This window comes from Artemia franciscana, chromosome 5 (assembly GCF_032884065.1).
Source record: "Artemia franciscana chromosome 5, ASM3288406v1, whole genome shotgun sequence".
Taxonomy (NCBI): Eukaryota; Metazoa; Arthropoda; class Branchiopoda; order Anostraca; family Artemiidae; genus Artemia; species Artemia franciscana.
In genome coordinates this window covers 1,140,812-1,156,035 of record NC_088867.1, presented here as the reverse complement: position 1 = coordinate 1,156,035, position 15,224 = coordinate 1,140,812, and the positions used below count along the sequence as shown (strand labels likewise).

The 15,224-nt window shown below is 36.6% G+C and overlaps 1 protein-coding gene across 8 annotated transcripts in view; it reads left to right on the top strand.

Moving 5' to 3' along the window:
- LOC136026848 (rap1 GTPase-activating protein 1-like) overlaps nucleotides 1–15,224 on the top strand; it is a 235,706-nt gene that overhangs the window by 69,735 nt on the left and 150,747 nt on the right. For all 8 annotated transcript variants that reach the window (XM_065703561.1, XM_065703562.1, XM_065703560.1 and 5 more), the window contains one exon: nucleotides 4,801–5,085. In XM_065703561.1, coding sequence (XP_065559633.1) covers nucleotides 4,801–5,085 — 285 coding nt within the window. The remainder of the gene's footprint in view (nucleotides 1–4,800; nucleotides 5,086–15,224) is intronic.

Genomic DNA, 15,224 nt, shown 5'->3' with positions numbered 1-15,224 from the left:
AGTTTTTGAGGTTTTGCGAGTTCAGGGTGCTAAAATAGGCTTGAAAATTAATGTTAAGAAGACTAAGTCACTAAGGCTAGGAATAAGTGAAGATGAACAGGTGACATTAGGTAACGAAAATATTGATCAGGTTGGGAGCTTCAGTTACCTTGGTAGTATTATTAGTAAAGATGGTGGGAGCAGTGAAGATGTTAAAAGTAGAATAGCTAAAGCTCAGGGTGTTTTTTCACAGTTAAAAAAAGTTTGGAAGAATAGAAAGATAAGTCTACAAACCACAAAGAAGCTACAGTGATGACAGTGGTCAAATATGGCTCTGAAGCATGGGCACTCCGAAAAGCAGATGAAAATTTACTAGATGTTTTCCAGAGAAATTGCCTACGGATTGTTCTGGGTACCCGGCTGACTTTCCGTATTTCAAACAGTAGTTTGTACGAAAAATGTGGTTCAATCCCGCTTTCTGGGGCTAAAATGAAAGAAAGGTTGAGATGGCTAGGCCACGTTCTACGGATGAAGGATGACAGATTACCGAAGATTGTCCTTTTTGGCCAACCGTCTGGGGCTACACGGAAAGCAGGTCGTCCTTGTCTGGGTTGGGAGGATGTCATAAATAAAGATTTAAAGGAAATGGGAACTTCCTGGGAGGGTGTAAAGAGGGAGGCTTTAAATAGATTAGATTGGAGGAGGAGCGTGCGTAGCTGTGTTGGCCTCAGGCGGCTTGGTGCTGCAGTGAGTTATTATTATTAGTAGCAGTAGTAGTCCAATACCTTGAGTTTAATCCCCTGAAAAATGTAAAGTAGTAAACAGAGAATAGAGCTTTCTTGTCCAGTTTGCTCTATATATTCGTTTTCAATATGTAAAATAGTGAAAAAAATATAAAAAAGAATCAAAATAGAAGGACTCTATGATCCCCCCCCTTGTTGCGTCTACAAGTTACTGTTTTTTAGTTACGACTAGCCTATGTAAATATGTTAATCAAATAATTCAAACAATGAACGTACTTAGGCGAAGGTAGGCGTCCGGCCAAACTCCTACAAAATCCTAAATTATCCCGAATTCTTTGGTACTTCTTATTCTAATTGCCAAATATTTTTGCTATTATTGTCCCCTCTCCCCACAAAAAATCCTAAGTGTCTGGTTGATCCAAACTACATCATTTCTCGGATTTAAACAATAAGATTAATGTCCAGGCCAAAGAAGAGCTGGGAGAAACATATGGACCCCCTCCTTGGCATTTTTGTGGCGGAGGGATATATTGGCTTTTAAAATACTTTCTTTGAAGAGCTATATAAGACTGATTATTAACTCGTGTTTAAAACACTGAGGATCAGTCATAGCCTATATCTTGAACTTGACCAGAGAAATACCCTCAAGGCCCACGGCCTACTTGATTTTTATGGCACTTGGTATTAGCCAAGTGACATATAGCAATCGCAAATTCTGTCGGTCTGTCTGTCGGTCCCGGTTTTGCTACTTTAGGCACTTCCAGGTAAGCTAGGACGATGAAATTTGGCAGGCGTATCAGGGACCGAACCAGATTAAATTAGAAATAGTCGTTTTTCCGATTTGACCATCTGGGGGGAGTGGGGGACCCGTTAATTCTGAAAAAATAGAAAAATTGAAGTATTTTTAACTTACGAACGGGTGATCAGATCTCAATGAAATTTAATATTTAGAAGGACCTCGTAACTCAGATCTCTTATTTTAAATCTCAACTGGATCCAGCGTAATCGGGGGGGGGGGCAGTTGGGGGGAACCGGAAATCTTAGAAAATACTTAAAGCGGTGGGATCAGGATTAAACTGGATGGGAAGAGTAAAAGCCTGTCTAAGATACATGACTGACATAACCGGACTGGATCTGCCCTCTTTTGGGTAGTTGAGGGGGGGGGTTAATTCTAAAAAACTAAAAAAATGAGGTATTTTTAACTTACGAACGGGTCATCGGATCTCAATGAAATTTGATATTTAGAAGGATATCGTGTTCAGAGCTCTTATTTTAAATCCCGACTGGATCTGGTGACATTGGGGGGGGGGGGTTGGGAGGGGGAAACCTAAAACTTGGATAACACTTAGAGTGGGTGGGATCGGGATGAAACTTGGTGGGAAAAATAAGCACAAGTCCTAGGTACATGATTGACATAACCGGAACGGATCCGCTCTCTTTGGGGTAGTTGGGGGGGATTAATTCTGAAAAATTAGAAAAAATGAGGTATTTTTAACGTACGAACGGGATCGGATCTCAATGAAATTTGATATTTAGAAGGGTATCGTGTCTCAGAGCTCTTATTTTAAGTCGCGACCGGATCTGGTGACATTGGGGGGAGTTTGGGGACCTAAAATAATGGAAAACGCTTAAATTGGAGGGATCGGGATGAAACTTGGTGGGAAAAATAAGCAGAAGTCTTAGATATGTGATTTACATAATTGGAATGGATCCGCTCTATTGGGGGGGGGGGGTTAATTCTGAAAAATTAGAAAAAATAACGTATTTTCAACGTACGAAGGAGTTATCGGATCTTAATGAAATTTCATATTTAGAAGGACCTCGTAACTCAGATCTCTTATTTAAAATTTCAACCGGATCCAGCTTAATTGGGGGGGGGCAGTTGGGGGTACCAGCAATCTTTGAAAATACTTAAAGCGGTGAGATCGGGATGAAACTGGATGTGAAGAATAAAAACCTGTCTAAGATACGTGACTGACATAACCGGACCAGATCTGCTCTCTTGGGTGGAGTTGGGGGGGGGATAATTTTGAAAATTGAGGTACTTGTAACTTACGAAAGGATGACCAGATCTTAATGAAATTCGATATTTAGAAGGATCTTGTTCTTTAAAGCTATAATTTTAAATTCCGACCAGATCCTGTGACATTGGGGGGATTGGAGGGGGAACCCGGAATTCTTGGAAAACGTGAAAATTGGGGTATTTTTATCTTACGAATAGGTGATCGGATTTTAATGAAATTTTATATTTAGAAGGAATTCATGTCTCAGAGCTCTTATTTCAAATCCTGACCAGATCTTTTGACATTGGGGAGAGTTGGAGGGGGAAATCTCGGAAAACACTTTCAGTGGAGGAATCGGGATGAAGCTTGGTGGATAGAATAAGCAAATATCCTTGATACGTGATTGACGGAACTGTACTCGATTCGCTCTCTTTGGGAGAGTTGGGGCGAGGGGTTCAGTAATTTGGCGAGTTTGGTGCTTCTGGACGTGCTAGGACAATGAAAATTTGTAGGCGTGTCAGGGAGCTGTACAAATTGACTTGATAAAGTCGTTTTCCCAGATTCGACCATTTGGGGGGCTAAAGGGAGAGGAAAAATTAGTAAAAATTAGGTATTTATAACTTACGAGCGGGTGATCGGATCTTAATGAGTTTTGATATTTAGAAGGACATCTTGACTCAGAGCTCTTATTTTAAATCCTGACCGGCATTAAGCCTCTTATTTTCCTTTTTAAATCAATCTATTGATTCATAGAATTTTGTTAGAGCTCATACCATATGATCTCTTGGCTCTTAGCACTTCATGCCTCGTCACAAGTGCCATATGAGCTCTTAGCTCTTGTTATGACGTAGTGACGACTTAGTCGTAAAGTTTGGACCAAAATGTGTGGAAAAATCACTTAGTATGACCCTTTTTTATTTGAGTCAGGAGGGGGGCCCAACGATGGTATTATATCTTTTCTCTGCAGACAAAACGTAACAGAAAACAAAAAAGACCTCTGAAAAAAGTGTCTCTAGGCTGATTTGTAGTGCAATCAGATAGAGATTTTAGTTTGGCAAGGCCTCCTTGTTTACCACCTTTGGGCAAGACCTCCTTTGTTTACTGCCGTTTGTATATGCCATTTACTTCAAATAATCTTGATGTATTACATCCTCCGACAAATTAACAGTTTTTTTACCCTTTTAATTAACTTTTTACCTATTTCATTAAAAATTTCGTGATTTCTCATTATGTCGGCGCTATTGAATATCACATTGACACTTCAATCCAGATGGACACACTTAGTGTTCAATCCAATTTTCGGCGGAAGAGAAGGTGGAACTTCTCCTACATATACGTCAAACCCTTCCGCTTTTAATTGGCTTTCTAGAAGTTGAATTCGTACGGAAAATAAATCTTAGTAGTAAAACAGCATGTTTAACAATTTACTTTGCTCAAGTTTAACCCCCCCCCCCGCCTTCAGCGAAACAATTTCCTTATTCTTGCCTGTTTGGAATCAAGTTCCTCTTCAATTTTCGAGTTGAGCTAAATAAAACGATTATCGAGCATAGATCAACATTAAAACCTATGGTATAAATTCAGAGTTTTCAAGCGATTTATTATGTCTGCTTCAATTTAGTACTCTCCTTGGTACTTGTATGAAATACCCCCTACCTAAAATTCTTCATCTAAGTAAAATATAAGATAACCGGGTCTTTTGTCGATGCTTTTTTTTTACAAACATATTTGAGCTATATATTTGCACATTATGAGGGTTGGCGGTATCGGTACCTCTGTAGTTTCCATAATTTGGTTAGTAAAGTATTATATTTTCATCATATTTTTGATATTTCATTAGGATTGAGCGTCAGAGAAACAGACCCAGTATACTTTATCCCACCCCCTAATGTGCAAATATATAAACCAAATTTATTTCTAAAGTATTATATTTTAATCTTACTTTGGTATATTTCATTGGGATTGAGCGTCAAAGAAGCATATATGAATATTATTAGGTAGGGGGTATTTCATATAAGAATCCTCTCCTTTTTAAAGCGTTGGTGATAGTTAATGGTAATTTTGTTTTCTTTTTTCAGATTCAAAATGGCCGAAAATCGCTCCCTCCGGAGTCACCAAAGTCAAGCTGCTCTTTGAATGAGCTGGCACCGCCTCTTTTGCCTCCAAACACACCTCCTGCATCAAAGGCGAAACTAGAAAAAATACTTTCATATCCCCCTCCTTATCCAATGGTTGTCCTACCCGAAAATGGCGGATATTGGGTTGAAACTGGAGGAGACAGGAATATCAATGAATTACCTCAAAGTATTAGTCCATGCCCTGATGAAGCTGCATCTATATATAGAAGATATTTTTTAGGAAAGGTAAGATCATTTTTTAACCATTTCGTGGTAACAGCTGTAGTAAGGAGCGATCCGGCTCAAAAGTAACCGCAGCTCTAACAAATGGAACTTTGATACCAATAGATACTTCAAAAGAATTTGATTTTAATACTGATTTTAAATATATAAGTTTCATCAAGTTTAGTCTTACCCATCAAAAGTTAGCTATTCTAAGTTTTGACAAGAGGGACCAGGGGGGGACTCGTTAAGGACAAAAAGCGTTTGAAGAAAATGTCCATCCATCCAAAGTTTTATAGCAAACTATGATTAAAATTTGTTACAATGTTCGGTCCGAAATTATAGTAGCGATCCAAAATCTTAATTGATAAAATCTAAGAGAATAGCCAAATAAAATCTTCCAAATATTCTTTTTATCAATAAATCCAAAAATATTGTCGATCGAACAGAGATTAGTTGAAACAAAATTTTCCCCAAAGGATATTTTTCATAGAAAACGAAGGAGCTGCATTAAACCAAAGACGAACAGAAATACGTCCAAATAATAATTGACTGTCAACGAATAAATGAGACCCAAAACGAACAGGAATTACAATGAATAATTAACAGAAATTATCACAAACAAAAGTAGGACTAGCCTTCTAAGGTACAAAGCGTCATTTGCTTTTTTCTGTAATTATTATGTATTTTGAACGTTTTCTCTTTTGTAACATTAACAAATCCATAAATACTGAACCTTCCAGTAATGAATCTTCTATATATATAAATATAAGTTGTTTGTTTGTGTGTTGACTGACGTCATGCATGTTTGTCGACTGACGTCATTATAAGGATTGAGCATTATGCCGTCATGAAGTTGTTTGTCGACTCACGTCATGTTTGTCGACTGACGAAATTACAGACCGGGACAATCGCCATTAACAAAGCTCAAGGGCAATCATTAGAATAATCAGGTATAGATCTGAATACGGATTGTTTTTCCCATGGATAATTATAAGTTGCATGTTCAAGAGTTGGTAAACCTGACAATCTATTTATATGCACAGAGTTATTACGGTGGTTTTCTTTCCTTTTTTATAGATGCTTTGACAGACATATTGCTGGAAATAAAAATTGTTTTCAGTAAAATGCAATTGGCGCTTTTGCCTTCGGGAGGTTTTGGGCGTTAGCCCTACTCTTCTTTGGGGTAATTTCTGTTCGTTTTTAGTTTGAGTTAATTATTCGTTGTAAATATCATACGTTTTGGGTCTCTTTATTCATTGATGGTGATTTCTGTCGCTTTAAGTTTAATTGTTATTTCACTTCATTGCTGCTCATCTTGGGTCTAATATAGATGGTGATTTCTGTCATTTTAAGTTTAATTGCTATTTGACTTCATTGCTGCTCATCTTGGGTTTAATGTAGATGGTGATTTCTGTCATTTTAAGTTTAATTGTTATTTAGTTTCCTTTGCAAAACTTTTTTTATGAAGAATTTTTTTTTTTAATAATTGACGATACAAGTCGATTTAAACCTGCCTTTGAAGAAGTCTAAGAAGATGGCTTTCTGATTTCTTACGGACTGAATACAACTTGAAAATTTTGGACTAGAATCTGTCTTCATCTTCTTCTTATTAATGCCCATATTTTCTAGTTGTCAGGTCAAGCAAGGATTTCCGAATAAAATCTCTTATTTGCAATGTACTCGAAAGAAACTATTTTCAGTTCTCAAATTTGATGGCCTCGTGGTTTTTTGCTGACTGAATACAGCTTGGAAATGTTCAACTGAAATATCTGTTTCAGTTTTATTTAGTTGCATCTCCTTCTTATTGGCTCCCATGTTTTTTAGATGTCATTTTAAAAAAGATTTCGCCAAAAAAAAAAAAAAAAAAAGTGTTCGGTGTTTTTTTGTCCCTATAAGTTTCGGTATATCTGGTGCACTCTAACAAAACTACTTAACTACTTTTAATATTCACAAACTTGACTACTCACCCTCGTTCTAGATATCTTACACCTATTGTCGTACGCCGAGATCACATGGTATTACAATCTCATAAATGATTCCTTTTTGAGGCTCCGTTTATCTTCTAAAAAATAAGTTTTGACAGCTTCTGGCCATTACAAAGTCCAGTGAAATGGGTTTGGATTATGACTCAAAAGCGACTCAAGTCTCAAAGATTTTTCTTATTAAAGTACAAAACCAAGTGAAAAGGGAGTGATCATGAGTCGAAAATGACTCGAGTCTTTAAGATTTCTCAAATTTGATGGGCTCCTGATTTCCTACAGACTGAACGCAGCTTCAAAATGTTCAACCTGAATATCTGTCTCATTTTTATTTAGTCACATTTCCTTCTTATCAACTCGTATATTTTCCCAATGTCATTTTTAATAAGACTTTGCCAATACATTTTTAGTGTTCGGTATTTCTGGTTAACACTAATAAGACTACTATTACAATTCTTAAATTTTTAATTTTGACTACCCACCCGTGTTTCTCTTACACTTTTTTTTCGTAGACATAAATTTCATGGTGCTAAAATCTCATAAAATGAATCACTTTCGATGTGAGGCTCCATTTATCTTCAAGAATCAGCCGTACTGAAAAAAACAAGTTTTGCCAGCTTTTGGCCATACAAAACCATATGAAACGGGATCGAATCGTGACTAAAAAGACTCAAGTCCAGGGTTGCAACCGTTGCTGATTTATCACCAAATTTGGTGATTTTCCACTCTAATGGTGATTTTCTACAAAAATGGCTGGTATTCCATGTATGATTGGTTTTACTGTCTTACCGAGGGGAAATAATCGATGACCTTCATATTTTTTGTCTTTTTTTCTTTATTACGAAGGAATGGCGTTGTTTTGGCAAAAATATAATACATTTTTTGCAAAATATCTTTTGAAATCTTCGCTGCTTCTTGGCAGAAAATCTAGTTTTAAACCTTTTGCTCAAGCAGAGTAAATATATTTGCTGCTTTACGCTGTCTCTTTTTTTTGAAAAGTTAAAGGTGTATTTTTTAGTGCATTTCGCAGCTTGGATTGATAAATTGAAATTTTTTATTTTTTCGATGCATAAAATTCCCTTTTAAGACTAAATGAAATGACTTGCATGAAGGTTCGACAGTTTTTGCCCTCCCTCCCCCTAGCTTTCGGAGAAACGAAGGGACTGACATTTGTTCTTACAAATAGGAGGAGGATGGGCATGTTTTGTATTGAGAGACGTGATAGTTTGATTCGTGTATATTTCCGAGGCGAAGTTGCTTTGAAAGTGCATTTTATCAAGTTTTTAACTTTTCCTTCTGTATAATTTGTACTACTACATTTGGGACAAGTTAATAATCAAGATTAAGTTTATGGCTAATTTGTTGTTGAAAGGACGGTTAATTAAAGAATATTAACTTCTGCCTTTTATAGAACTATAGTAGTAAATGGTGCTCTGTACTGCATATAGTTTGTCTTCATCTCGGTCCATCCTTTTGTTTCCACTTTGACAACAGGACTCACTGAGGGCTATCTACATACTATTAGCATTCGTGGTCCTTTTTTACGTCTCCTTTGGCTATCTAACTTGTTAGCTTAAAAAAAAATGTAGCATTAGACCTAAAATTCTTGAAAGATTCAAAGTAGGTCTTGGGAATTCATTTCCGGGGTCACAAGAAGCTAACACACTAATTAATGCTTATGAAGGGTTGTTCCCTCTTCAATACATTGCTCTTTGCGCTAGAGCTGTTAGCACTTCTAGAAAAGCTTCCTATTCTAATTAAACGGCCCCTGTGTTTCAGAAGCCGTTCTTAAAAAATTGGGACAAACAATCAAACTTTAGCGTAAAGAGCAAGGCATTGAGGAAGGGGCAACCATTCCCGTACGGAATAATTTCTGTTCATTTTGAGTTTTAATGTTGCTCCTTACTTTCAGTTAAACAAAATCTTGTTTTTCATTCAACTTCTGACCGTTGTTCAAATAATGCTGGTAAACCTGGCTCTCCCTCCATGAAATATACTCCCCTTGCGGGAAACTCCTCCGTGGAAAATTTTGTTTAGTGCATTTCACAACTCGGCTTGATAGATTGAAAAATTTAATTTCTTCGAGGCCAAAAATTCCCTTTTAAGACTAAATGAAATGATCTGCATGACGGTTCGAAAGTTTTTGCCTGGAACCGGTTCGACTGAATTTGCTTGGCTATTTACCCGGAGACTGATATCTTCGTTAGGCTACTTTTGTCTATACTGTCGCACTAAGAATTTATTTCTTGGGTGTCCATTTTTTCCTGCTGTTTTTATGTGTTTGTATTTTCCTTCTTAGTGTACCTTGCAATTTTGGGCAAGATTATGTGTCTGTTTTTTTTTTCTCCGTATTTTAAAAGCCTTTTTCAGCAAGATATTTTTGGCAAAATTTTTATTTCCTGTTTATTTCAATTAAAGTATTACTGAGATTTTTTCGTTTCTTATAAAACTCCCAATCTCATACATTTTCATTTTTGGAAATCCCATCTCTATTGAGTTTTTTTTCCAGCTCCTTTTCAAATATATGCAATTGCAAGGCCCTTGTCGAGACAATTGAAATTTACGATGCGAATAATTGTAAAACTTGAATTTGCATATTTTATTTTCTTTGCCGTGGACAATGTTTCCTGTCAGATTCAATTCAAGTCTTGAGAGTTGACGATGGAATTTTGAATACTTTAAGTGATAATGGTGATTTAGTTATTTTTTCTGCTTCGCATGGGCGGTCCCCGAAGTTTGTGTGTGTGTTTGGGGGGGATTAAGAAACCCAAAGCTTGGGTAAGGATAGTGCTACTTCAAACTTTTTCTTTCCCTTTTTTTGCCAAGAAAAGCAACATGCTTACTGGTTGGCCCTTACATTTACCTGTAACTTTTCAGACATGCTATTCTTACAAAAGTGTCCACTAGGGAAATTTGGAGCCCTATCTTTCTTTGTGTATATGTCCCAATTTCTACAGATCCAACATAATGATTCATGCGTAGAACATGCTTTGCTAAGTTCAACGAATTCATTCCAAGGAACTATACGCAAGGTCACCTTGTGCCGGAGACACAAAAAGACGTTTAAACTGGGCTTAGGATTAATAAGTTGAATTAAACAAATAAAAACATTTTTTTTAAATGAAAGTAAGGAGCGACATTGAAACTTAAAACGAACAGAAATTACTCCGTATTTGAAAGTGGCTTTTCCTCCTCAACGCCCCGCTCTTTACGCTAAAGTTTTTTACTGTTTTAAAATGTAGAGTTAAGAAAAAGAGTCAAACTTTAGCGTAAAGAGCGGGGCGTTGAGGAGGAAAAGCCCCTTTCAAATACGGAGTAATTTCTGTTCGTTTTAAGTTTTAATGTCGCTCCTTACTTTCATTTAAAAAAAAACTTGTTTTTATTTGTTTAATTTCTGGACGTTTTTGAATTAATGCATGGTTTGATTTTGGCTCTCCGCTCATAAATAATTAAAACGAAATTTGCATATTAATTTTTTGGGGCTAAATGGCTTTTTCATAGTTTTAGTCGGAAGATTTTGAGAAAAAAGGAGGGAGGGACTAGGCCTAGTTGCCCTCCAATTTTTTGATTACTTAAAAAGGCAACTATAACTTATGATTTTTTACGAACGTTTTCATAAGTAAAAAATATACGTAAGTTACGAATTAAATTACGTAGCGAACTTCTATATTCGTATGTTTTTATTGCGTATATGAGGGGGCTCACCCCTCGTCCATACCTCGCTCTTTACATTAAAGCTTAAATTTTGTCCCAGTTCCTTAGGAATGACCCCTGAATCACAAAGGCCGTAGAATAAATAGTTGAAATTACTAAAAATGCTTTAGCGTAAAAAGCGAGGTATTACGAGGACGTAAACCCCTCGTATGAGTAATAATTTCTGTTCGTTTTAAGTTTTAATCCTGCTTCTCACTTTCAGTAGAAAAAACGTTTCATATTTATTTTTTCATTGTTTTTTTTTTCAAATAATGCTTGAAAATCGTGCGCCCCCTCCATTGAAAGTCTCTTCCCCCATGAGAAGTTCCTCCATGGAAAGATACTCCCCGGTAGCCCTTCCCCCTCAAATATCCCCCTCAAACCAAAAAATCCCCCTGAAAAGGTCTGTACACTTCCCAGTAACCATTACTATGTATAAACACAGGTCAAAGTTTGTAACTTGCAGCCCCTCCCACGGGAACTGCGGAGGAGAAAGTCGTTCCCAAAGACATACTTATTGGATTTTTCGACTATGGTGAATAAAATGGCTATCTCAGAATTTTGATCCGATGACTTTGGGGAAAAATGAGCGTGGGAGGGGGCCTAGGTGCTCTCCAATTTTTTTGGTCACTTAAAAAGGGCACTAGAACTTTTAATTTCCGTTAGAATGAGCCCTTTCGCGACATTCTAGGACCACTGAGTCGATACGATCACCCCTGGGAAAAACAAAAAAACAAATAAACACGCATCCGTGATTTGTCTTCTGGCAAAAAATGCGGAATTCCACATTTTTGTAGATAGGGGCTTGAAACTTCAACAATTAGGTTCTCTGATACGCTGAATCTGATGGTGTGATTTTCGTTAAGATCATATGACTTTTAGGGGGTGTTCTCCCTATTTTCTAAAATGAGGCAAATTTTCTCAGACTCGTAACTTGTGATGGGTAAGACTAATCTTGATGAAACTTACATATTTAAAATCAGCTTTAAAATGCCATTCTTTTGATGTAAGTTTGAGTTTCGGTTACTATTGAGCCTGGTCGCTTCTTATTACAGTTCGTTACCACGAAGTGTTTGACTACACATATAAAAAACAGGGTTGGAGGCATAGTAAAAGTTACACATTTCACAGTACTTCGTACGAATTTTTAGTTTTTAAAAGTTGGGAAACTGTCTTCCTAATGCGTCTGAAATTACCCTTAGAGTAGAAGAGTAATATTTTTATATTGTATCTATACTAAAAAAAACTCTTTACAAGAGTAACCTTCTAAGCCTTATTAATAAACCTTCAGCTTCCTACTAGTAAGGCTTTATTTTTATGTCGTGTCTGTTGCGTAAAGAAGAAAAGTGCGAAGAATTTCCACCTATACACAGGAAGTGGGTATGGGAGATAATCCTTCCCTAAAATTGGTCTAAAAACCCCTAAAAAATGGTAAGATGTGTGCGTTTCTTAATTTTGTGCTCCCCCTCGATCTTTTTTAAGAAGTAGAGTGTATGATGAAAAAAGTGGCGTATATGTATGGGATGCATGGTTAGTGGGGTATTTTTTTGTAGTAAATTTTAAGTTATCTGAATGGCTGATTATGAGGCTTCACTATTGTTTAATTAGTGTTAGAAAAAGTTTCGAATTCCGCTCCTTTAACTTTCTTGCCTCAAAAAGAGCAAATACCACCAAACAGGGTACTTAAGGGTAGTAAGTAATAGGTAGGGTAGGTAGTAAGTAAGTAGTAAACTGGGTAATAAGTAATCAATATGTATTTATCTTTTCGGTTTATGTACATTTAATGAAATTTAAGGGCTAATATAATAGTTTTGGTCAGAGTAGTGAAGACAACTGCGGAGATTTGTGCGTGTTTAACCGTTTATTACTTACTTATTTTTATTACTTATTTTATTACCGTTTATTACCGCTTATTATTTACTCCATCATAAGAGGTATGTCTCATCACAAACCGCAATACGAAGTTTGAATCAGAGTTATGTTCTTCATAGTTCATATTTTAAAATGAAGAAAGGGAATTAATAATATAAGCAGCTTATAAGATTTGTGAAAATTCATTGTTTTGCATTCAGACTCAGGATAACATAATTACAATAAAAATTGTAATTCAGCTTGCATTTGCTAAAGTTTAAGAATAATTGTAAAACATTTTCTAATCTTGATGGATATTTTCTGGGTATAGAAAATAAGATCCACCGAGTCCTTGACTTTATTAGGTTGAAGAACCAAAAAAAGAAAAGATAAACATAGGTAAGCCCAACTAACGGTATCATTAACGCTATATAATTTGAACCGATAATCTAACCCTAAAACCGTATCCTGACCCAGTCCTTGTTTGCTATATGCTATTCAAAAGTTGGTATATGATATTTTTTAAATTTGATTTACCGTACACCTCTTCAGGGCATATAGTTTTTATTGGTCGGTCTAATCCTATTTCTTATGTCCTTTTTGTTCCTCACAATATTTGGAAGTATTTTATTTTTCCAAAATGGTCTTAACCCTTTAGTAAACATTTTGTTCTATCTTATGCTTCTGGAAAATTTACCCTGCACAAACGACTAATTCAAAATGACGGTAAAAAATTCCAAAACATATATTCTAAATTGTCCTTTCTTTTGCAAAAACTTTCGTTGTGTACCATAATGCCTTTTGAATCTTGTTCTGAACAGCGATGTGGCTCTTGTCGAATGCTTTATTGTACGTTAGTGATGGCAAAAACTTTTCAAGTATAAGGAAAATCGAAGCTTACATGATAAGAAAAACATTAACCCATTATTGACCAAGCAACTTGGTCGTAAAAAGGAAATTGCCTTTATGCTGAAAATCTATCAAGATAAATCAGGAAATGTTCAATTTACTCTGCACTAAGCTGACAGAGTTTCTTCATTAGGCATTAGGTTTGATAGTATAACCATTTTTTAGCTCTTTTTTTTTATTAACTTGACTTTTTTCGAAAATGTATTAAGCCATAATTTTAGCTTTCATCCTTGAACTTGCTGTTTTACACGCAGCAAACTCGGGGACTGGGGAAGTTTTATATTCACTAAGATGTTACACAGCAGAAAACTTGGAAAACTTGCGCCCATAAGTCTACTCTTTGCAGGCTTCAGTCCCTCCCCCTAAATATGATAACTCTCCACTCCTGTGATCTATAGGCACCTGCAAAATTTTTCCCAGAGAGGGAAAAGGTTAATCATGTGAAAATATTTCCAGAAAGGTGGAGGAGGCAGGTTTTAGAAAAGTTTCTTTTTTGCAAGATAAATGTCGTATTTTCCAAAGTATTACAGTTTAGCTACAAAGGATCTTTTGCCTTGCAACAAAAGTGAATGCTCAGTAAGATTCCTCTGCCGGGGTTTCCAGTGGTTTAATTTTAAAAGATCAAGGCTAGTAGTGATGGGTCTGTTCTTTTTTATGGCACTTGGTATTAACAAGTGACATATAGCAATCGCCAATTCTGTCGGTCTGTCGGTCCCGGTTTTGCTACTTTAGGCACTTCAAGGTAAGCTAGGACGATGAAATTTGGCAGGCGTATCAGGGACATGACCAGCTTAAATTAGAAATAGTCATTTTCCCAATTTGACCATCTGGAGGGGGAGTGGGGGCCCGGTTAATTCGTAAAAAATAGAAAAAATGAAGTATTTTTAACTTATGAGCGGGTGATGGGATCTTAATGAAATTTGATGTTTGGAATAATATTGTGTCTCAGAGCTCTTATTTTAAATCCCGACCGGATCTGGTGACATTGGGGGGAGTTGGGGGGGGGGAAACTTAAAATCTTGGAAAACACTTAGAGTGGAGGGATCGGGATGAAACTTGATTGGAAAAATAAGCACAAGTTCCAGATACATGATTGACATAATCGAAATTGATCCGCTCTCTTTGGGGTAGTTGGGGGGGGGGTAGTTCTGAAAAATTAGGAAAAATGAGGTATTTTTAACTTACGAACAGGTGATCGGATCTCAATGAAATTTGATGTTTAGAAGGATATCGTGTCTTAGAGCTCTTATTTTAAAGCTTGATCGGACCTGGGGAAAATGGGGAGGGGGAGTTGGGAGGGGGAAACCTAAAACTTGGAAAACACTTAGAGTGGAGGAATCAAGATGAAACTTAGTGGGAAAAATAAACACAAATTCTAGATACATGATTGACATAAACGGAAAGGATCCGCTCTCTTTGGGTTTTTTTTTTTTGGGGGGGGGGCTATTTCTGAAAAATTAGAAAAAATGAGGTATTTTTAACTTACGAACGAGTGATCGGATCTCAATGAAATTTGATATTTAGAAGGATATCGTGGCTCAGAGCTTTTATTTAAAACCCGACCGGATTTGGTGACATTGAGGGGGGGGGAGTTGGGAAGGGGAAACCTAAAACTTGGAAAACACTTAGAGTGGAGGGATCGGGATGAAACTTGGTGGGAAAAATAAGCACAAGTCCTGGATACATGATTGACATAAACGGAACGGATCCGCTCTCTTTGGGGTAGTT